The sequence below is a fragment of the Apus apus genome, chromosome 18 (assembly GCF_020740795.1).
Source record: "Apus apus isolate bApuApu2 chromosome 18, bApuApu2.pri.cur, whole genome shotgun sequence".
Taxonomy (NCBI): domain Eukaryota; kingdom Metazoa; phylum Chordata; class Aves; order Apodiformes; family Apodidae; genus Apus; species Apus apus.
The window spans coordinates 3,198,600-3,221,922 of NC_067299.1; the positions used below are offsets into that span (position 1 = coordinate 3,198,600).

The 23,323-nt window shown below is 42.5% G+C and overlaps 2 protein-coding genes and 1 long non-coding RNA gene across 5 annotated transcripts in view; 1 reads left to right on the forward strand and 2 right to left on the reverse strand.

The window, feature by feature from the left end:
- Positions 1 to 19,090, reverse strand: part of NCOR1 (nuclear receptor corepressor 1) — a 67,229-nt gene extending 48,139 nt beyond the window's left edge. Inside the window, exons 1-4 of one of the 3 annotated variants that reach the window (XM_051636115.1) lie at positions 19,042 to 19,090; positions 5,595 to 5,772; positions 3,117 to 3,247; positions 831 to 1,026 (exon numbers count right to left, since the gene is read on the reverse strand). In XM_051636115.1, coding sequence (XP_051492075.1) covers positions 831 to 1,026; positions 3,117 to 3,247; positions 5,595 to 5,702 — 435 coding nt within the window. In that variant the 5' untranslated portion in view covers positions 5,703 to 5,772; positions 19,042 to 19,090. Of the gene's footprint in view, positions 1 to 830; positions 1,027 to 3,116; positions 3,248 to 5,594; positions 5,773 to 18,206; positions 18,646 to 18,973 lie in introns of those variants that run through there. The other 2 variants (XM_051636114.1, XM_051636116.1) reach the window with 2 other exon arrangements.
- A 1,343-nt stretch (positions 19,091 to 20,433) lies between these two features.
- LOC127392359 (uncharacterized) lies at positions 20,434 to 21,856 on the reverse strand. The gene is made up of 2 exons (XR_007891244.1): positions 21,659 to 21,856; positions 20,434 to 20,664 (listed from the first exon to the last, which is right to left on the reverse strand). It is a non-coding gene; the product is annotated as an uncharacterized LOC127392359 (long non-coding RNA).
- Positions 21,011 to 23,323, forward strand: part of PIGL (phosphatidylinositol glycan anchor biosynthesis class L) — a 55,796-nt gene continuing 53,483 nt past the window's right edge. Inside the window, exon 1 of the mRNA XM_051636153.1 lies at positions 21,011 to 21,366. Within this exon, the coding sequence (XP_051492113.1) occupies positions 21,072 to 21,366 (295 nt within the window). The 5' untranslated portion in view covers positions 21,011 to 21,071. The remainder of the gene's footprint in view (positions 21,367 to 23,323) is intronic.

Below are 23,323 nucleotides of genomic sequence, written 5' to 3' on the forward strand. Positions count from 1 at the left end.
AGAAATCACATGCTATGGTAATTCCACTGTACTTCACAGTTTATTCTTATGATAAAAGGCATGGCAGAAAGAAGGCAGGACAAGAAATCAACTTCCAAAATATCCAGTGTCTATTTGCTTTTGAATCCACGTGGTGAAACTTCTCTTTATGTGATTACATTTGGAAATGTGAGCATTCACCTTCAGAAGTCACCCCCACCATGAACCACCTTTTGGGTGAGCCCAAGTGCTGGTGTATGTGTATGAGAGCAGATCTGAAATACTCATTTCAGAGACTTTTCTCTCTTCTATACAAAGTGTTCTAATCAATATTCAGTACCTACAATAGAAAATATCCACATCAAACTAGACTGCCCTAGATTTACCCAAAATGAGGCACTGACAAGCATAATTAGTGTTATGTGAATAAGGAGATTAATTTCAAATACTTAAAAGGGAGAGGGGGTGGAGGGGAAAACTCTGACCACCCAGTACAAATATTCATTACAGAAGAAAATGGACTTGCATGCATTTGCCAGCAGCTTTCAATTGAAAAGCAGAAATATTTCATATACTGTACTATAATAATTTAGCAACTGAGATTTTAATGACTTAAGAGTGTAGCAGCAACTAAGAACTCCAGTCTCTTTACTATGTTTGAGGCAGACTTATCTTCTTTTTATAAAAAAGTAACACTCACTCATGACCCTAGTTTATGATAATGTGTACAATTAAATTTCTGGCATTCAAGAAAGAACCTAAACAAATAAAAAAATTGGCTAACAGAAAAAAATGTATTTGCTTACTGTAACATAGGAAGTTACACCTTCAACATCAGAAAATGGTTTTACCTTCTTAATATCTGCAGATCTCAACCCTTCCTGCAGAGGATGTACTAAAGGCAAGACAGTAGCTGCACTGACACGCTGAAAATGGGAATCAGAGACTTGTTCAAGACGTGGTCGCTTAGATTCCAGTGAATCATGATCTGTCTGAGATGGACCTGGATGGAATTGCTGTTCATATCCAGTTCTCCTTTCCTGAGGCCTAATATACAGAAGAGAAACTATGAAAATATACATTTTCCATACAAGAAAATATTTGCTGTTGCTTAGCCCCATCCAAATATACAGGGGATGCAATTAGTGAAGCTCCTTCTAAACAGTAAAGCAGACAAATGTTTCTAAGTACAATCTTAAAAATATCACAGTTAAAATCCATTGAAAAACCAGAAAGTTAACTTAAACTTGAAAAGACACAGTTTAAATACATGCCTATCATCACCAACCCTTAAAGAAACTCACTGCCGCTACAATGATATTGTTCAAAGTTTTGATTCAAATTATGAACAAAAATAAATAATCCAGAGATAAATATAGTACTATATCCCACTGAACACAGATGGTGACAACAGTGCCATTAGTTCATTTTTGCAGTCAAATGATTTCCAAATCCACACAGAATGCTTGAAATGAACCATGAGTCTATTTGGAACTTGATCTCTACTAAAATGCTACTATGTGACAGAAACAGTCATTGATCAGTCCATGAGTCATTTAAAAACTCCCTTCTCAGAGAAAGGCACAAGAACAGTATCACTGGCTTCCCTGCAGAGCAGTGCACAGGATGCTCATAAAACAACTTCATGTGCTTCAACATCTTCCTATGAAGTGCCACTGAAGAGATGACAGCAGTTTCCTGTATTTTGCCAGAACTACTAAAGAAGCTTTTACAAATTTACTATGTGGGGGGGGGGGATTTACTTCTGCTACCAAGTGAGGTTTTGAGAGCTCTAAAAGCTCCTGTGATTCTGAGCACTAACACAGAGCCTTACTGACATCCTGGTGACACAAGATGAAGGCAACATGCAAGACCCAGTTTTCACTGTCATCAAGTTATTTCTGGGAATATTCTAATGAGATTTTAAACTAAACCAGTATTTACATAACATTCATTACTGGTATTTGTTCAGAACCAGATATCTCCCTTACAGCCAAAATAAACTGCTAGCAGTAATCCAGCATATAAAGTCGCTCCTAGCAGATAAACAGACTAAGAGTCCAAGGAAAAAAAAAAGTTGTTACAGGCAGTAACACTTGCTTAAGACTGTACATCAGCATACCGATACACTGAAGCACTGAGGTGCATAAATCATACAGTAAACTCTCCCCTAAACAGAAGCATACTCTTGCTAATTTACTATAATCCTGCTAACCTTAATTTCTAAATTTGGTTTTCAAAGTACATCCAATATTCTTCAGGAATACAGTCAAATGAATGCTTAATACTGTCTGAAAACTTTTTTGAACCTATCAACCTCACAGTAATACTAACATACATTTGAATATTCATCAGCATCCACTGTGAAGTAACCTATTTTACTCAGAAGTAAGATACTACGAATCTGAAACTAAATGATGACATATGATTCACAACTGTAGTTGTCCACTATACTTGTCCTCAGTTAACCTAGTAGACCCAGATCAGTTGCATCTATTTACAAGGAGAGAGCAATGCTACACCAGACTGACAAAAAGGGTATTTAGAACAAATGATATGAAGCTGTCAAGTGTCCTGCCAAAAGCAGCATAAGCTCTGATTTACTCCTTTGTGTCTAGAAGTCTATTCGTGCTACATTTCAGTGTTTTATCATTCTTACAACTTAGTTAGTTCCATTGTTTCTTACTTGCCCAACCACACAGATACCACCTGTTTAAGAAGCAAGCCTAATCTAGGAAGTTTGACAGGTAATAATGATACTGTAGCAATTCTTGCACTTGTTGCTTCTACTCGGCAAAATGAAACGATCCAGTTACTAACTCTTTGCCCAAACAGCATTAATACCTTGCAGTAGGCACTTGGATTCTCAGACATTTACTGGCAGTGTTGTTAAGAGAGGTGTGGGAAAAGTGAAGCAGACTGTCACTTCCTGTCTGTGAAACAAACGTTAGTTAAGCCAAAGGGACCGAGGAATTACACAACAGCTACAACAAACACTCAAACGCAGGAGAACAACACCGCGACAGCAACAGAGCCCACAGTAATATCTGAAACCTTCCTATTCAAGAGCTGAAACTAAACTTTACAGACACTCATCTAAGATTCCTGTTCACACACTTCAAAACCAGCATCCTCACCTGTCAGAGCCCGGGTGAAATTCAGAGAGCAAGGAGGGCCTGCGCCGAAGCTGCTGCTGCTGCTGCTGCAGGAGCTGGGTTGCCTGACTGACCTCCAGGTGAGAGGATCGGTAATCGGGAACTGCAAACTCCTGCATGAAACACACTCTGATGTTAACAAGAGCAAAGGTACAGATGACAGGATGAAAAGTGTTTGGTGTCACAGAATGATCATTTCCAAAGTTATTAAATACAGAACAAGACCAGGTAGCCAAAGCCCAAGGTTATGAATGGCAGTTTTAAATTAACTTTAAAGAGACTAATGCTAAGAATTCCATCTATCAAATTCACAACTTCTAAAAAACACCAATGAGTCAGCAGCACCAGAACATCCTTTTTAAACAAGTATCTTTTAAACCAATTTTGCATATCCAAGTATAAAGTGGTAAACAGAGTATATTTCAACAACCTCAAGCCAACTCCTTCTGTTACAACCTCAAGATATTTCTGTATCAGACACTATCAATTAGGACTAAGAGTCAGACAAAATGCATCTGACTGATACAATTTATAATCAGAGTGAGGTACAAGACAATTTATTTGTATATAGGGGTCTTCAACCACTTGCTTTTAAAAATTACGTGCAGCTGGCATTAACTGAAGAGAAGCTTTACAAGACACACAATAGGTCATTACTCACCAGATTTAGTTTTTACATATTATCTAAAAATAAATACGGAGCAAGTCCAAAAGCTCCAGTTCTTGAATTTCCTTTTGTAAACATGTAAGTAGAACAAAACATCTAAAGTGTCTGTAGCAGGAGGAGAATTTCATTAAAACAAAGGAAACCTGAGCTGCTCTAAAGCCAAGGGCTAGTCCACCCCAGCCTACCATGTCATGCAGTGCACAGGAGGGCAGAATAAAGACTCAGCAGAAAGGACCAAGTGGGAGATTCTTCAAAACCCATTACCCCAGTTCTGGCTAGCAGCACACAGCCAGCTCCAAGCACTGCTACATTTGCTTCAGAAAAAAAATAAATCAGTGTAGCACAAGTATTTACATTTCAGATTCCCATTCTCCACGTTGCACACAGATTTTGTAAAGAACTATGTTTAACTTATTGATAATCCAGCCCAATACTCCTTACAGAGAAGAAGGAAAGATGACTATGGGTGCACTTCCTACACTCCTGGGTTTAGCAGGAGATCAATTCCCCATTAAAAATTAAAAACCCACAAATACCCCAGAGCCCAGTCTCTCAAAGGATTTGCTAGACCCAGAACACTGCATTCATATTAATTGTACACTAACTGTAGACAGGTTATCTGCATATTCTTGGAAAATTATCGTTATCAATGCATATGGACTCAGGCACACTTAGTTGGCCAAATTTAATATGATGATTAAATATTAATAAAGTAAAACTACAACTAAAGTTTATTAACACAATCCCTAGTGTATTTATCCAAACAAGAGAAACCAACAATAAAACTATGATAAAGCCAGGAAGTTCATATTATTTCCCCATTATAAAGATATTGAATTATAAAACTCAGATCTGTCAAAAAAAACCAAGTAAAAAGCAGATAATAATCTTGAAAGAGCAAAATGCAGTGCTTTCAGAAAAAAAAAAAACAAACACCAAAAACCAAAAAACAAAGAGGGAAACCAAACCAAACCACCCCACAACCATTTACTTATGCAACACTAGCAGCAGTTCTCCTCAGCAGGCAAAACTTCCTTTGCCACTTCAAGCATTTATTTATATTTGATTTTTCAACATTAAAACAAGTAGAGAAAGTAAGAATCAAAAAGACTCAACGGACTGAGAAGGTTCTCAATGTCTTTAAGACAGGTCAGTTTCTAAAGATATGTTTTGCCTGTTTGAGCAGATTTTAAAATGTTAAATTCTAGGAAATACTGACAAGCTGCAGGGTTTTCTTTATGATACCTTCATAATTTTATAGAGCATTTTTTAATACCAGTCTATGTAAAAAGAAAGAAGGGGTAAAAAACAAAACAAAACAAAACCGCAAAAACTTTTAAAAGCCAAAACTGCAGTCAGTGGTAGGCAGGGATTTTAATAATTGGAGCTACAGCACTGCAGGAAGGCATAATTCAACAGGCAGTTTTATCCTGTCAAGGTAATGCTTGAGAAGGAACCAAGGAGCAGTACATGGCTACAGATTATACTTCCCAGAAGTCACACTAGAGCCAGACCCTCGTTCAAAGACACAATAAAATAAGCAGCAGACCCATCAGCATTAACACAAGACCCAAACTCCAAAGCCACGAACAACATTGTTAAACAGATCTCCCTGGTCAGTTTTAACTGGGTGTATTGGTCTGCAAACTCCACTGTTACCAAATGAACAACCTGTATTACCTTGGCTAAAAAAATATATATATAAAATAAAAAAAACCAATCCCATTTAGCACAGCAAACACCTGAATTATAAATATAAACTCTCTCAAATTGTAAGCCTGGTGTCCTCTTACCTGCTGGTGCCGGGTGCTGGGGAAGGTGTACTGGACAGAGTGAGTAGGGTAACGACTCTGTTCTGTGCTGAATGCTCCTTGGTTAGGAGGGTAGCCTGAACTTGACATTATCAGAGAAGAAGTCTTCACAAAGCTGTGAGATCAAGACCAGCAAGCAATCATGTTTCTAGGAAACCGCCTAAAGGAAAAAAGATCACTGATAAGCACTGAAGTACCAGATGTACTCACAATACATTACAACCATAGTCACCTAAGCAAAACAACCATTACCAGTAAAAGCTTTTTCCTGATGTATTTATTTAATAGGTTACTCTAGTCTGAAACATGTTAACAGGTCTTAAATGGGCTCAAAATGAGACATGTCAGCATTGTCTACACAAAGATTTGAGGATTATCTTGTCGGAATACATCATTTTACCAGTTGAATTAGGAGGATTTTAAAAGAAAAGTAGGTCACTTTTAAATAGAGTTGAAGAGGTTATTATAGTCTACAGATGGACTCTATTTACAGTAAATTTCTTCCGTAGAATGTGAAGCTCACTTTCGTTTCTTCTACAGAGTTTTTTGATTCTATGAACTGTTTCTGACTTTCAGGTAGTCTTAGGGCTGCTTCACTCAATGCCACCTACAGTTCATCACACCACAGTGTATTAGTCAGGCCCAGATTTCTATTACAATCCAACAGAAGCTTTGCAGAAGTAGTTGGCAGAAAAGGCAGTGACAAAGAAAAAAAACCAAACACACCATTTCAATTGACAGAATAATTTGACTCATATGGGATGCCAGAGACTGAATATACTGTGAAGCCTTAAAACAATCCTGTTCAGTTGACATTCAATGACTACTTTGCCTCTATTGTATTCTCCAGCTACAGATTAACAGTGAGCACTGAAATGCAGACTGATCTGGGAAGATTTTAAGTACTGAAAAAATCTAGACATGTTGACCAACAAAAGTCCAAGCATCTACAAAACTGACTATAGTTGTAGCTGATGAAGATCAGATGAGATTGATCAAACACTGTGCTCATCAGCTCTTTGAGCAGGTAAATTGTGGCTCTAAACAAAAAAGCAGGACATAGACATTTTTCAAACACAAGGTATTCCTGATAGCTCAAAAGATAGAATCCTTGGAGCCTATGCATTAAATGCAGAATTCTCAGACCTGTAGCAAATTCTCAACCTCTGGTGCAGAGCCTAGCACACATATCAGGCCTTCAAATGAAGTAACTGTTGATCCCTGCCTAGATGGCTTCATTTCAAAGCACATTAATCTGCAGCCTTTCACAAACATCACATGTAAAGTTATACTTCTGGACTGCATTTTCCATTAACAGACAATAGACAAAATCAGCTCAGGAAAGGATCAGACACAGCAAGCCATACAGATCAAAGTTTATCTGACACGTTTTATCATTTCTGTTCTGGCTGGGGTTTCTTCCTCACTTCTTCATCAAACAAAGAAAGCTTTACATGTTAGACTATCATAATGAGAGAAATTGAGATTTACCTCTTAAACACTATTTCAAAAATTAAAGAAAAACTACAGCTTCTCTTTCAAAGAAATACTACAGATCATGAGTTGTGTGCTTTATAGTACCTATATGTCTATGCTAGTACCTATAACTCATCCAAGTGACAAGTTCTAACAAAGGATTCTTCACCATTAACATGTATTACACTTCATCATTCATACTGCATTAATCAGGGTACATCTCTACCAACTGAGTGATGGTGTAATAGGTCTGAGTCAGATGCTTTCCATTTAATCAAGCAGTTTTCTGAGTCAGAAAGCAAGCAGTTTAGTTAATATCCATGGTGCTAGCTAGTTACAAGCTGTAGTACTTGAACGCTCAAATGTATTCTGAAATCCAAGCTACAGGAAAAAAAAGCCTTTGATTTTTCTCTCTCAACTTCAATGTAAAACTATGGCATGTAGCTAATCATCAGCTCAATCAAATATTTACTAGTGCGATAACCACCCCTATCACAGGCTGGTGAACATTTACTATTAAATTAACAACTGGCTCTATGTTAGAAGGATGTTAAGAGAACTAAAAGTTACAAAAGTACAGATCTTAGTTTGATGAATTACTGATGCTGTAACTTCAGCCATATCTTTTCCATGCTCAAGAATCCTAGTTTAATTTGGCTGTTCCTTGTCAAGCACTTCCAAACCTTCTCTAGTTCTGTGATACCCATTCTGAGGTTCAGGGAGCCAGAAATGCACACCAGATTGTGGAAAAGAATCAATAAAAACTCATCCTGTTCTTATTTTCTTCCCTGACATTCTGACCACAGGCCGGCAGATCTGAAGAACGTGGGGATGCAGAGGGGATCAGGGGAACAACCACTTGAAAATCACACATGAATATAGGCCAAGTATTGCATGATCCAAGGTCCTTCCTAGTTTCTCTCCATTGAGTTACATCTTCTCCCTATTTTCTCAACCTGCAAGTTGATCATTAACCCAGGTGCCAAAAGTTCAATCCACACTCACTTGACTTTATACTACAAAGGCTATTTCTCCATTCACAAGAACTTCAGTGTACAGATTGTTAGGTTTGTCTTAGGACTGTTGGGTTTTAAATCTTCATTGATATAAGATTCTTTCACAGCCAGCAGCAATGAGAGATCCTGAAGGTCTCTTCAGATTCTACTCCAGATGTAGAGATGAGGCTGGGGACACAGTGCCCAAGTATGAACACCCTTCATCCATCCAGCAGTGTTAACTCAAACCCCATATCTCATAACCTACACGTTTTACAAAATACATATGAAAACATTCAGTCTAACAGCCTTCTACTGAGGACTGCAACCATTATCATGTTTGTAGTTGCATCATGATAATAATAAATAAGTAAGTGAAACAAAGAAAAGCTGCCAACAGAGGAAGGCAACAGAAACAATATTAGAGGTTACAACAGTGTTCAGTAAGAGAGGAAGGAAGTTAAGAGATGAAAAATAGAAAAAATGAAGTTATCAATGATGGGGTGCATTCTTCTCTTCAAGAGAACTGACACAACAGCAGGAAAAGATAAGGGTAGCAACAGCAGAGGAATATACATAGTTACATGCTGGCAATTACAAGGTGGAGAGGGAACTAAGGATGAGGATTCTGTGTAGGATCTCATTTCTTTCAAGACAAAAATCAACACTGTAATACAGCACATGACACTGAAGTACAATATTCCCTCTCTCCAAGCCTCCTTTTCTTGTTATAGATATTTGTATGTGCCTGCACACTCTCCTAATTTGACCTCTCTACATGCCCTACAGACCCCATCTTATCTCCCAGTCTCATAGTAGGAGCTTGCTTACATTCTCTGCCAGATTGGGGGTGAAATTTTGGTCAATATTTGCCTATAAAATTACCAACAATATTCTGCTCATCTCTCCCTGTCTTACTAACTTAATTCTGTAATTGAGTATGTAAGTACTTGACTACAACTCTTACTTCTCTGCAGGAAACCTTATGACCTTCGACCTAAAAGCATCTGCCTCTCTGTTCAGCATCTGCTCACATGTATCCAGCAGACACAGGTTATTCTTCATCAATCTATTTTTTCTTGGTCAGTGAGAGCAATGCCAGCTTCCTGCTGTAACCTCTCCAAATTCTCTGTATTCAGATTACATTTAAATAGGGCAGTCTTTTTGCATGAAATTGTGACTGTGTGCATAGACTGTAAACAACCTCATCCAGGCTCTCCTCACTGCTGCACCCTTCCATTAGTCATGACAACCTTCATCTAGCTCCACTCAAATCCTATCAGAATCCTCTCCTTTAAAGCTCCTCGCTGTTAACTTTCTCTGCCTCTCCAATCCTTCCACTGGTTCCCTCTTCCCTGCCAGAACAGAGGTTGCTCATCTTCATTTTCTGCACCCGTGACAAAGTAGGATAGAAAAAAATCAACTTCCAACTCAGCTCAGTCAATGACAGCAATTTGCAGATAAGTATTTTTATACTGTTTCACATTATTATTATTATTCTGAAAATTTCAGAGGTTTCTCATCTAAACATTTATAAAAACTGGTACAGACTCTGGAATTCTACCTTACACGTTTCACAGAGTTTGGTTGTGAATACTTTCATACGGCCACCAAGCAGGCTGGCAAACTGTCTGTCTCACTGAATACTGACAACTAAAATGGGCAGAAAAATGTTTCCTGTTTTGTATTTCAGAACCCAGTCCATTCTGTTGCAGTGTCCCACTTCACTGCCACTCCCAGATTCTGTGGTAAAACATACAAGATAAAATAACATCGTCATATGTGGAGAATTTTTGAGCAAGTTACAAATAATTCAGAGCTGGATATTATAACAGGAAGAGTGAGAGCATCATTTCAGATCTGGTTCTGTGAGGCAAAGCTAATTTGAACAATGGCTCTTGATCTCCAGATCTCAAAATGCTGCAGAAAGAAGCAGAAGTACTATCAGTATACACATGGGAAAATGAGTCACAGAAAGGTTAAGAAATCTATCAAAGACTAGCCAGGAAATAGTCAATGACTGAATCAGAAATAAGACACAAGTCTTGCAGCACTTTCAGCAGCCGAAAGCACTGCCCAAGAAAAGCAGTTCCTCACTAGGGGAAAATGCAGCAGGTTAAAAACTGTGACTATTTTTAGCAGGCCAGTTCCCCCAAACCATCAACGCGTGGTCACACAAATGTTTGTGCCAGCAGAAGGAAGGGGTCAAGAGGCCAAAAGGATGATGCAGTCACCTACTCACTGTCTGTGGAACCACAGCCATGTCTCCTACCTTCACAGATAAAAGACAGTTCTTGTGGGTAGACTCAGTTTTTCTTCACGTAACATGAAACAAGCTAACACTTCTGCATTTAGAGTCATTTTCATGCCATCTTGAAGTACTTAACCAACATTTGCTAATTAAATTTCACATCCTTTTGGGAATTTTCCTCATCTTGTTTTTGAGCAAATGAAGTGTGATATAAAGAGCACAAAGAATTAGATTACAGTCATATAAGGCTTAAACTGAGTTGGGGGATTTTGTTTTTAAGTCAGCAGCCTTAGTAAATTAAGCTGTGATGTAAGTAACCTATAGCAGAGAGAGGAAGGCTCTGCCTTACGCAGAGGATCTACAATGAATCACTAAATTAATTCAGGGATATTTATTCAAAGTTTACTCCAATGAGAAAATGAGAAGCGAAAGGACCATTTCAGCAGTGGTTAGAAAGGCTTTATCCAAAGCATGGTAACAAGACGAGTGATTAATTCTTTCTGTGATTTCACTTTGTAAAAAGGTAATGAAACAATCTCATGGAAACAACCCAAACCAAAACAGGCCATAATTAAGGGACAACCTATTTAACCGCAATAACTGGATTTCATGTGCCTTTATCTTCAAGACACAATGCTCCAACTCACATATAATTGCACAAAATTACAAGCTGAGAGTCACAGAAGTAAAACCCTTCAAGCCCACTTCTAGATTTGCAAAAGTCTTCCTAGTAGTATTTTTGTTTTCTCAGATAATCATAAATCTGTCCAAGCGCTCAAGCAGAAACATCAAATTTGCATCTCAGGGATACACCACACAGAAGAAAACACTAACATGTACAATTCTGACAGGCTTCTAAAAATACCTTAATGGGTACAACCTCCATAGATAAAGTTATTTATTCAAACTAATAGACACAGTAAAGGGCTAAGTGTTACTTACCCTGTAAAATTCCAATGCTCAACACGTTAATGGTACCGTTACAAGCTAGGACTGACTTAGCAGTCTGAAAGTCTTAAGCAAAAAAGCACTAGACATTCAAGAGCAGTTATTAGTCCTTCAGTCACTGCCTTAATGACCAATTATCAGCACAGTCATATGACAGTTATTCAGAAAAAAAAAAAAAAATTAAAAAAACTGGTGATGAAGTTTGGGTTCAAACTGATCTATGTTAACCCTTTAAGTGTGATTATACAAAGTTCTGCAAAGTATTGTGGAATCGGATGTGATGGTGAGAAAATTAGTTATAGGATCATTCCATAGGACAATCCTAAAAGACATGGGGTTTGCATTCAAGAACCTACTAGAAGGCTGATGCCTGAGCAGATTCAAAATAATGTTGTGCTACAATATTCAGGCTTACAGCTGTGTCTGTAAGTATGAAAATCTGATGGGCACAGCACCCAAAAGATGAAAGATTCTTTGCATACTACAAGCAAAAAATGTTAATAGGGCAACACTGAAATTAAAGCAAATTTAAGTAATGGCTATTTAAACATGTTCCAGAATGCTGTGCTACCCCTTTTTTGAAGAGCAGACAACATCCTCAAAGCTCAGGACCTCTTCCACAATTCCTTTAATGTTTTTCCATTCAGTTTTATGTGGCAGAATACTCTTGCAGAGAAGCTTGCAATGAAAGCATATGGGCATAGAGTATTAGAATGAAAAGAAACAAACATATTTCCTCCAAGTTGAGAACAACTAACTGCTGAATTTTCCATAACGATGCCACATGTGCAAGTGTCTTTTCTTATTCTGTGACAGACATCGAAAATACACCATAAATTCCTGAAAACTTTAATCTCACATAGTTGCACTTCCTCTACTCAGGAGGTTGTTGACGCAAAAATTGCTATTTCTATCCCTTCTAGAAATACAGTAAAATAAATAACATCTATAAGGCTGTGTTTTACTAGTAACACTAAATACCATTCTCTCCATTAATTATTAATGTCATATGAATCAAGCCATAAATACAGCAACAGGGGGTGTGCGAAAAAAAGATGCTAAGAAAAGCCCAAACATCTGAATTTGACCCATCTCACAGCCTGAAATTTCCACTAACACACAATATTGTCTTATTTCTGAATGCCCAAAGCAGTAACTCACAATTATGCTATACAGTGTCTGACTCATATTCTACATGACATGGAAGCATAGTATACTCTAATTTAGCCAATTACAGAAGTCAGGGAGCATTACAGCAGTCAATTCAAGATGTCACATTTACTCTATACAAGCATGACTTTTCCATCTGCATCAAGACAGCTAAAAAATTAAAACAGGATTTTATACTTCAAATTTTAATAGAAAAAGATTTTCCATGAGGAGACTACAAACTCCTTAAAATACTTCAGTAATAGCTTTTGGAACATTAAATATTAAATAAGTATTAAAAGAGTACTTAAATGTTGTTGTTGTTGCTGTTCCAAAAGGTGAATATTGGTTGCATACTTGAATATGGATTTTACAACCAAACTGTTGCCAGATCTCAGGATCACATTGTTACACTTCATCTTTAAATAACAGTTTCTCTCTCTCTCCTGCTAGGTAACTACAAATACAAATAGAATTTGTGCTCTACCAAAATGGGGTCGATCAAATTCAGCTGACAAGATACTCTTCTCCAGGAAATTCTATTTTAATCTCTCCTGTAATTTATGAGCTTAAAGAAAAGTTGCTAATACATGACATCAAGACCCAGGCAATGCACAACTTTACCATATTATATGAGGGATCATAACAGCAAAAAACTGTGTTAACATCTTAGGGAGTTTCTATTCAGCTGCCCACTTGCTGCACAAAATAAGGGGTGCTGAGTGCATACATTTCAAAGAGCAGTACATCTTGTCAGCATCCACTCACCAGTTAACACACTAACACACCAGGGTACAAAGGATCCCTGAGGGAAGAAACCTCTTCTTTTATGGACAAATAGCACTTGCTGATTGTGAAGGAGCCTTTCCAGCTCTTTGCTGCCAAGGAGGATCACAACACCACCAAAATTATCCAGAAGAGGTAGCAGGAAGTCCTCCATTCAGAAATTGAAATGAAGGATGTAGACATTTCCTTGACTAAAAGTACCACTGAGCAACGACTCACACCAAAGAACAGTACAAACCTTAAAAGGTTGGGGTTTTTTTGTTTGATTATTTTAAAAGTATATAATAGAGAACTGCACAGTTTGTATTCTAAAGACATTTTAAACATATTTTGGTTTTCCTAGCAAGACCAGATTCTCATTCCTGGTTGTCTCAAGAAAGCAAGCAGCTTGCAGTTAATGTACACTATAGAAAATGTTAATGAGGCAAAGACCAGAAATCAAAGCAACAGAACTGAATGTCCAAAGCAAACCCTACAAAGCCCAAATAGTGCACAGGTAAGGTCTCTCATTCACAAGGGGAGACAGCTTCTTTTTCAAGGTAACTGGAGCAGTTCCCAAACCCCAGACATCTCTACTTCACCCCTTCTGAAGGGCCCTGTTCCTGCCACAGGAATAATTCAACTGGGTATGAATAGTTCTATGATTCTATGATAATGAAGCATTCAAAGTTCATCCACAAAACTAAGGTGAAACAGAAAACAACACAAAGCATCCTCTGATGCACCAGTCTGTAGCATGCAAGAGGTTCAAGAGATGCTACACAAACAGTGGTGATAAGAACTACAACAACCTTCCTCAGCAAGGCATCCTCACTCAGGAGCTAGTGCCCAACAGCCCACTGAGGTTTACTCCAACTCACCTACCTATTTCCTCTTGTTTCACCTCTGATTTAGAAGTAACCATTATGACCTCAAACTTCATATATATCATACACTGTGTATGAAATAATCTTTCAAAACAACCATTTTTCCTTCTCCCCCTAGGACTGAAAGCAGAGGCACTTGAAAAACAGAACCTGTACATGACTTTATTCCTCCAATGTTAATCCATCTGCAGGTAAAACTTTTGACATCACTTTGACATGCAAGTAATTATGGGGTCACAGTTTTAAGTTTCCAGTCTCTTCTTGCAGTTCATTCACTATCAAAAGCGTATCTATAGTGGCAGCTTTTTAAAGCAGCTCTAGTTTGGAAAAGGAAATATAACTTGACTAATCCACACCAACTAAACTCATAGCTCCACAAACTACAAGAGAAGCCACATACTATAAAGAGAAGATCAAGAAAAAATATGTATCAGCCTCATCACTCTCCTCAGTTGACTGGGTTCAGATAAAATCAAGTCTAGATTTTAGCTAAAAATAAACTAGGATTAAAAAAAGAACTTTTTTTTTTGTTTACTGTACATAAGGGCAATGCCTAAGTCTATTCAGATACTCCAGAGGAAAGGGAACAGGGTCTTCTGGAAACAAAGTTTATGATTAAGTTTGAGATGTTCTACTTCAGAGGGAATGCAACAATATATATAACAAAATATAACTTCTAATTGAGACTCACACAAAAGCCTCTAGGTCACGGCAAAAGGCAAAGAATGAAGAGATCTTTAACTACTAATGATATAAGTAAATCTTTATATCTGTGGGGAAAGAAAGAAAAAGCAGCAACCCAGAACTTCAAGGTTCTAGATATGCAAAAGTCTGATATTTGAGACAATGGTGAAGCATCAGCACCTACAGAAATTATGGCTATAATGAAAGAGTTAAGTGACCACATTTATTAAGACAGGTTTTGTGAATAATATTCCCAGAAAACTAAACCATGAAATTACACTGATTACATGGGAGAAGTCCTACCTTTTAGACACCCCTTCTCTGTCAATACAGAATTTCAGGCAGCAGAAAAACAGACACAAGAGCTGAAGAATATGAACCTGAGAGAAAACTCTACAGTGGATAACCAAGTATATAATATTTTTTTATTTAAGCTAATTCATGTTTGGTTGGTTTTTTTTCCCAAAACTACTACTGATAAGGTGATGTGTACAGCTAACTGTAACAGTATACCTGTCCTGCTTTTCAGAGCAGCCCCAGGTTCTGCCCTGGAATCCCACCAGGAATGGCCCAGCAGACATTGCTCTTGGAGCCAGGGAACACTCCTGTGGTTGTTTTCAACTCTCAGAGGCCAAACTTGCCTCCAACTTCATGAAGACTACAAAGAAAACTGGCCAAATGCTCTTTCTCTGCAGTACAGCACAAGGCACGACCAAACATGTGGCACAAGAGGAGCTATTAGAAGAGACATTGTACTAGTTTAAGCACATTTTGTATTTTACCTGATTCTCCTCCATTTATATGTGTTCTTTCCCTCATCATCTTCATGAATGTATGTTCATCTTCAGTTTTCACAGAATCATACAATGGTTTGGGTTGGAAGGGAGCTTAAAGATCATCTAGATCCAACCCCCTGCACGGGCAGGGACAAATCCCACTAGACCAGGTTGCTCAGAGCCACATCAACCCACATATTTTACCCAAGATTAGTCAGTCAACATGCACAGAATTTTTAAGTCCTGGACAACAGTTTGTACAAGTAATCTGCCTGCATAAAAATTTAATTTCTGATTTTTTTTATTCCTGAGAATTATGAACAATGGGATTTCTCAGAGATGGCTGATGCATCTTGTACCAAAACCATACAGACCAACATCTTCCTTAGGCCTGAAGAAAAATCTGCATCTCAAATCAGGCTGGGAGCAGCCCCAGTACATGAGTGGTTTAGATGTGAAGCTATTCAAGGACACAGAACTCTCTCTTAGGATACTGGGAGGTAACATAGCTTCAAGGTAAGACTGAGCTGTGCTGCCTGCACAGCAACTCACTGAACTCCAGGCTCAGTCGGCCCAGGCAGTCATTTAACAGATGGTGGATAAACACTGAACTAGCATGGAAGAGGAAGGGAACATCACAAAACATTGTGGAGAATCATTGAAGGAGAGAGAATCCAAAATGGAAGCTATATTCAGCAGGTTCCTGGCTATTTGCATAACTTAGAAATAGCACAAAGTAAATATTTACAGACAGCAGTCCTGCATGGGTCAGAATTTTTATCTGGAACATTTACAGCAGAAAGACAAGGTAACATGTTCAGTTAACAGCTTGTCATCTGAAACACTGATTCAAGATTTGACTGAAGAACATAAATGACTTGTAGAGTTCGAGCCTGGCATCCAGGAAATGTTTGTTTGCATTATGAAACTGCTGTCTGGTTATTAGTCTGTTCTCAAGATTGTACTCTTGCAGTGCACCTGCATGAGGCACAGACCCCTTCCAGCTTAAACTACTGTTAACATCTTAAATTTAAGCAGCTATGCACACTGGAACTGTGAAGGGTGTTTTTTTTTGATCACACAAGAAAATCTTCACTAAAACCATTTTCTAGCCAAGCATAAACGAAGAAGAATTAAACATTTCACCAAAACTTTGGCTGAGAGCTTTGAAAGAGTAAGTAAAATGCCAATATTAATAACTGTATTAGAGAAAAAAATTTTTTTCTCTGTTATGAAGACTTTTTCAGTTACTTCCATGCACTTACAAGTAGCTGAAGCAGAGTCAGCTTCCCTTTCCTCTGAGCATCTCTCACTCATGCTGTAGCTGAGAAATGAAATCACTTAGAAGATGCAGTCAGAGAACCATAAGAATGGTGGAAAGGGACCAGAGGGCAGAAATTGAAAGGAGCCTTTAGAGTCTGTTCCTACTTCTACCACAGTTTTTAAGAGAGTTTTCTAAGTCCCTTGAAATCACAGTGAAACACACATATGCCCAGAAAGAGCAAATTAATTGGGCAGTTGTGGGAGATAAAATGTATTTAAAATAAATAATCAGCAGCACAATGTAGAAAAGTGAATATAGTCCAATCTTGTGCATCTAGTTTCAATCTGGGGAGTTATTTTTAATTGATTTGTACAATAACTAAGAAGATAAGAGAGAAATAACACTTGGGGAAGCAAACACTTGTAATATCCTCTCCACACGTTAAAAAATGCACATTAGAAAGAAGATTCAAAAATGCTGTTCTTTCCCATGTTTCAGCAACAAGTTTAGGTACTTTAGTGACCATTATCAAACAATATAGTTCAAACAGGCAAATCATGCTGCACATAGAGCACAAAAGAACTTCTTTTCCTTAGCAGCCTATACTGTGATGACATAGAAAAGAGATGTCAAGAAAAAAATTAACCATGCTTTCGCAAAAAGGGTCACTGTCGTTGGCCTGTTTCCTCTGAACTTTTGAATCCTTGGGATAAGCACAAGCACGAAGGTCCTTCATCCCCCAACGCAAGACACTAGAATCCAGCCAACTAGAAATCCACTTCAAATATTACATACTTCCTTTCCAAATGTCAAGGTTGTTTAGTTAATCAGGAATAACAACCTTCTGCAGAATAAAACTGCAGTGCAAAATTGCAACAGATGCACAAGGTCCTTATGTGCTGTGACTTAATGCAGTGTGTCCGCTTATTCAAGCACTTAAGCTGTGCCCCTGGACATCCTACTTGCCACAATAATGATGTGTTTTTTTGATAATAGCACTGCTTTTTTCCCCTCAAATCATACTGCCTACGATAGAAATCCCCACCTGAGCTCTAGCAGTTCGTAACTGTAGCACTATACCAAAAAATACGGCATAATACAAGAATGTTGCCACAAAACCAAGTATTCAGAACTAAACATCCCCTTCTCTTTGTCATAAGTTGTCCTTTTTATTATTATTCTTAGGTTACACCAATACTTACAGTCATGAACAGGTAAAACACTTGTTAAGCCCATATCTGTGAAACAATAAGAAGCAGGTTTTGGATTGTCCAGACTTACTGACTTGAGCCTGTCTAACAGTACATATGTCCACCTAGAATCTTGTCTAACTGCAACCAACCTGACACCCACAGGGTTTTCTAAGTCCAGAAAAACCAGTAAGTACAAAGTTCTTTACCATCAAGTCAGAATAATTCTAGAAAAAGCCACTTTCATTGTGCCCTCCAGCAGCCCAGAGATGACAGAAGCTGGGGATGTTTTCAGCTCCTATATGAATAATTCAGCGTCAGCATCACCAACAAGTCCCCACCACTGACAACCTCAAACGTGTGGCTGGGGCCACGAGGCACCTCCAGGACATCTTCAGGCACTAACGCACTCCTGGCCGAGCGTCCGAGTGGCTGGTTTTGAAGAACTGGCCCTTTATTTGAAATACATTCTGATTTTGTGTATATATATATATTTAACTCGCACTTCTCCTATCTACAAGGCAGGGACGAACACCCAAGCACCGCGATGCTCTAGGATTTCTCCAAAAACTTCCTCCCAAGGGCCATCTCTCCCAGCCACCTCTCCCAGCCACCCCCGGCCACTCGGGACCTTCTCGCACACCCTCAACAGCGTCAATGGAGAAAAAAAAAAACAAACCCCAAAAACTGCGGGCACCGGGCACCCCCCGCCCGGCCCACACCTGATCCGCCCACCGCCCCCACCCCCCGCGGCTCCCCCGAGGACCCCCCCCAAAAAAAAGCTCCCGCGCCCTCCCCCCGGGAACGAGAGCGGCTCTCTCCCCGGTGAGGAGGGAGGAGGAAGGGATGGCCGGGGCCCCCGCCTCTTCCCCCTCCTCCTCCTCCTCCTCCTCCTCACAGCGGAGGCGCTAGGCCCCGCTGCCCCCCCGGGCCGCGCCGCCCCCCCGGGCCGCCCCGCCGGGCCCCCTGCCCTTACCGACGGCGCGGCGCTGGGGCGGCCCGGGCGGCAGGTTCTGGCGGGGCTGGACGGTCGCGGCGTCTCACCTCAACCTCAGCGCCACCGCCACCGCCATCTTGCCTCCCCTCCCCCGGCTGGCCGGGCTCCGCCCCCTCTCACCAGGTCCTGGCAGCTGCCGAGCAAACAGCAGCGCGGCCGCTCGGTGGTTTCTACCGGTCGCAGGGGCTCGCCCCTTCCTCCCGCCATCCCGCTGCGAGGCGCTGCCCGGCTAACGCCAACCCGCGAGAAGTCGCGGGCGGGCCCGGCGGGGAGAGAGCGGGGCTGCTATGCTCCTTCTAGGACCCGCCGGCCGGTGCGGCGGGGAAGGTTCCCTCCCCTCCCCGCGGGGGGCTCGGGGGGGGGGCGGCCGCCATGAGGCGAGTGCGGGGCGCGGCGGCCCAGCCCGGGGGTCCCGGCGGCCCAGCCCGGGGGTCCCGGCAGCCGCTGGGCCCCGCTGAATGTCCGGCCCGGCCCGCCTGCTCTCCCGGTGATGCTACTGACCGGAAGCGCGGGAGAGCCTCAGCGCCCCGCTCTCCCTCACCGCATTACGAGACAATCGATATCGATGTATAATTATCGATAACGGGGAGCGGGGGGCACCCGGGGAGCCGGCGGGTCGTGGCTTTCCCAATGAATGGAGCCGCGGGTGCCTGAGAGCGGGAACCGTCCCGGGCCCGAACCCCCGGGCCCGCCTGCTCTAACGCTGCCTCTGGCGACCGCTGCCATCTGAAAGCTGTGAGAGAGCTCTCACACCTCAAATGACTTTTCATCCAAGCCCGGGATGAGGAATATGTCAACTGTTGCCTGCGTCTTCAAGACGGTGTTTCAAATCCGCATCGCGTTCTGCCCGTGAAGACGTGATGCCGTGTGTGCCGAGGTCACGAATTACTCTGCTGCCGGGATTGCGGCGGGAAACGAGAGCGATACCATTAGGCAAAATGAATTTACCTCACAGTTAGTACAATTTCCGTTAGAGATGAGAAGTTCTGTCCCCCATTTGTGGGATCTCTCCCCATACCATCGTTTCTTCCGACTAGCCAGACAGGGGCTCACCCCGGGGCAGGCAGGATTGCTTATAAAACGCGTCTTGTACTCGGCACAGTTATTACAGGAGCTGAGATCCACTCCCAAGTGCTGTGTCAGGGTGACAGGACCCACCTCTAGGCTGAAGTATTTGCAGTCGTTAGTCCCAACACATGCCTGTGACTGCCTCTACTCGCTGGAAGTTACAGTGTCCAACTGAAAGTCTGCGAGGACAAGTCGGGCACACCCTGAGGTGTTTGCTGTTCTTCAGGTACTGAATTCGTCTCAAGTGCTTTCCTCTTTTTACTTCCTAAACCTACCCAGCTAACACACTCCACCACTGCCAACACAACACTCGTCTTCCATATTGCCCGTTTTGTCTAGAAAAGCAGTTTCCAAGGCCGTTATGTACCTGGTTGCATTTTTTCATGTTTTATTTTATTACTTCCTGTCTCCTTTTGCTCTGCAACCTTCTCCAGCGGTTTGACTTCGCTCCTAAGACGTATCCAGACGCTGTTTCTTTCCCTTGCAGCCACACTCGGGACAGATCTGCAGACAGCAGAACGCGTCTGCAGCTCCTCGCCCCGCTTTCGCGGTTTCCCTCGGCCCGCCTCTTCCACAGTAGCACGGACAGAAGGTACTAAAAGCTGAAAAAGCCCAACTTTTGTCACTATTCGTTATTTCTTAACCTAACGGCAGGGTCAGCTGGGTGCGCTACAGGGCCCGGGCTCTCCCCACCGACCCCCCCCCCGCCCCCCCCCCCCCAACGAGACCGGCCCCCGTGGAAACGGCCCCGCTCCCCGGCGAGGAGCCCGGCGCGGGCAGCGCGGCGGGAAGCTTCCCGGTAGGCGGCGGGAGGCTTCCCGGTGCGCCCTGCAGAGCAGCAACCGGGGCACGCTTCCGCGACAGCGGCCGAACGGCCCCGCCCCGAGGCGGGGAAGAGAGAGGAGGGCTTGGTTGCGTCTGCGTGGGTGCGGGGGGGGGGAGTCCTCCCGTGTCCCGGAACCTTCCTGCCGCCTCTCCCCGTTTCCCGCCGGGGCGGCGGGCGGTCGCCATGGCAGCGGGCCCGTGGTGCTGGGCCCCGGCGGCGCTGCCGCTGCTGCTCGCGCTGCTGCTCGCGCTGCTGCTCGGCGGCGCGCGCCGCCTGCGGGGCCGTCACGCGGGCGCCGGGGCTCGCGCCTCCCCGCGGGGAAGGGCGGCGGCGGCGGCGGCGGCGGCGGCGCGGGCCGGTGGCGTCCGCGCGCTGCTGGTGACGGCGCACCCTGATGACGAAGCGATGTTCTTCGCCCCCACGGTGCTGGGCCTGGGCAGGGCCGGCGCCCGCCCCGCGGTGCTGTGCTGCTCCGCAGGTGAGGGCAGCGCCGGGACACCCGCCCCCGAGCGGCACCGCCGCCCCGAGAGGCCGGGCTGCCCGCCCGCCAGCTCACGGGAAGGGCCGCCGTGATGGCAGCGGGCGGTGGCTGCGCCGTCGGGCGGCCTGACGCGGCCGTGGCGTCACCGCGAGGCCGCCCGGGGCGTCACGGCTGCACCTCAGGGCCGGGGCGGCGGGGCCGCGGGGCTCCCGGCCCTGGCGGGGTCACGGCGCCCGGCCCAACGAGTCCGGGGGCGCGGCGGGGGCAGAGCTCCAGCAGCAAAACCCACCTCTGTATCCCAGCCTGTCACAATCCCGTCACGGGCCTGAGGCGCTCCCGAGCCGCGGGGCAGCCTCGGGGAGTTCTGCCTCCTGGCATCTCCGTGGAATTCCGTCGCCTTGTCGAGGACGTGTCACTGGACGGTCCGGTTCTAATGTCATAATGGCACGTTCACTGACACACATCTAAAAACAACGGTTGTGTCGCAATCCAATATTGGAAAATCAGGCCTGGAGGGAACCTGAGGTCCTTGGTCCATACGTTGCCTCGAAGGCAGCATCAGTGTCTCTTCACCTGCTGCAAACAAGTGTCAAGTTGGTTCTACAGAACCTCCAGGGAGGTTCCTCAGCCTGTGTGGTCTGTGTCAGTGCTGCATTAGCTTTTCTTCACATCCCTATTTTCCTGAACTATTGGTGTCATTTAAGCTTGTTTATTTTTCCTGTGTGCCAAGAACATGGAAAGCAGGCTGTCCTTTCGTAGCAGCCTCTTACATATTTTAAGGCAGTTATCTGCTTCTTCTGTCTTATCTTCTCCAGACTAAACAACCCCGTTTCTTGCAATCTTTTCTTATAGATCATGTTTTCTAAACCTCTGCTCATCCTTACCACTCTCTTTTGGACTCTTCCAGTTGGTTCACATCTTTTTTGAAGTGCAGTGATCAACACCTGGAAGCAGTGATCCCACTGAGGCCTTTCTGGGGCTGAATGGAACAAAAAGATTCTTGTTTGCCTGGACAAGAATTTCTCACAGCACATGACGTTTTTGTCTTGTATTCTTCTTGTGATCTACTAAGAATGAAAAACATAAGAAACAACCTCATCTTAATTGATCTTTCTGACCATGCTGCTACACCAGAATTCATGAGCCTGTGGTGAAAACTAAATACATTTTTTAAATGTTTGTTGAGAGGAATATCTTAGGCCACAAACATTTACTCCTCACCCTGAAAGCTACTTAACACTTGGGAAACAGGCCTTCTGTTTTTTTGAAAGCTCCATCTTCTGTCTTCTTTGTTTTCAAAGCTTGCTGTCACAACAGAGCATCTAGGTGAGAAGAAGGGGATTAAGCCATTGTTGCAGTCCAGTGGTGTCCTGGCTTTACTTCTGGCTCTGGCCCTCCCATTCAAGGCTTAGTGCAGAGCTTTCAGTTGTCTTTGCTGAGGGACAAAGGTCTGTGGATCCCATTTGGCTTTTTCACAGCTATGGAGAGATTACTGAAGTGCAACTCTGCCATTTCAGTTTGGGGGACAAATAGACTCCTGCTATTGGAGAACTTTCCAAATAAGTGTTGTGATTCTGTTTATTTTGTTTATTTTTTCTTGGCTTGTGTTTCAGTGACATGAAACATTAAGTATGTTTAACCCTGCCTTCTCTGTGTCCTCTTCACCACAGAACAGCAGCCCAGCTACTGAGCTCATAGATTTTTCACTGCCTCTCATTGATCTTCAGGGCTGTTCAGGTGCTTCATCCTCTTGTTGTTTGTATGATTGATGCTGACAAGGGAGATGATCAAAGACTGCAAATTGCATCACTGAGACAAAGTTATTACTTGGAAACTCTCATACTTGCAGGTTTCAGATGTCAATCAAAATGACATAGAAATGAATCAGAATTACAACACTGTGGGAAAAAATCAGTCTTTTACACACTGAATAATCTTTCATTGAAATAATGAC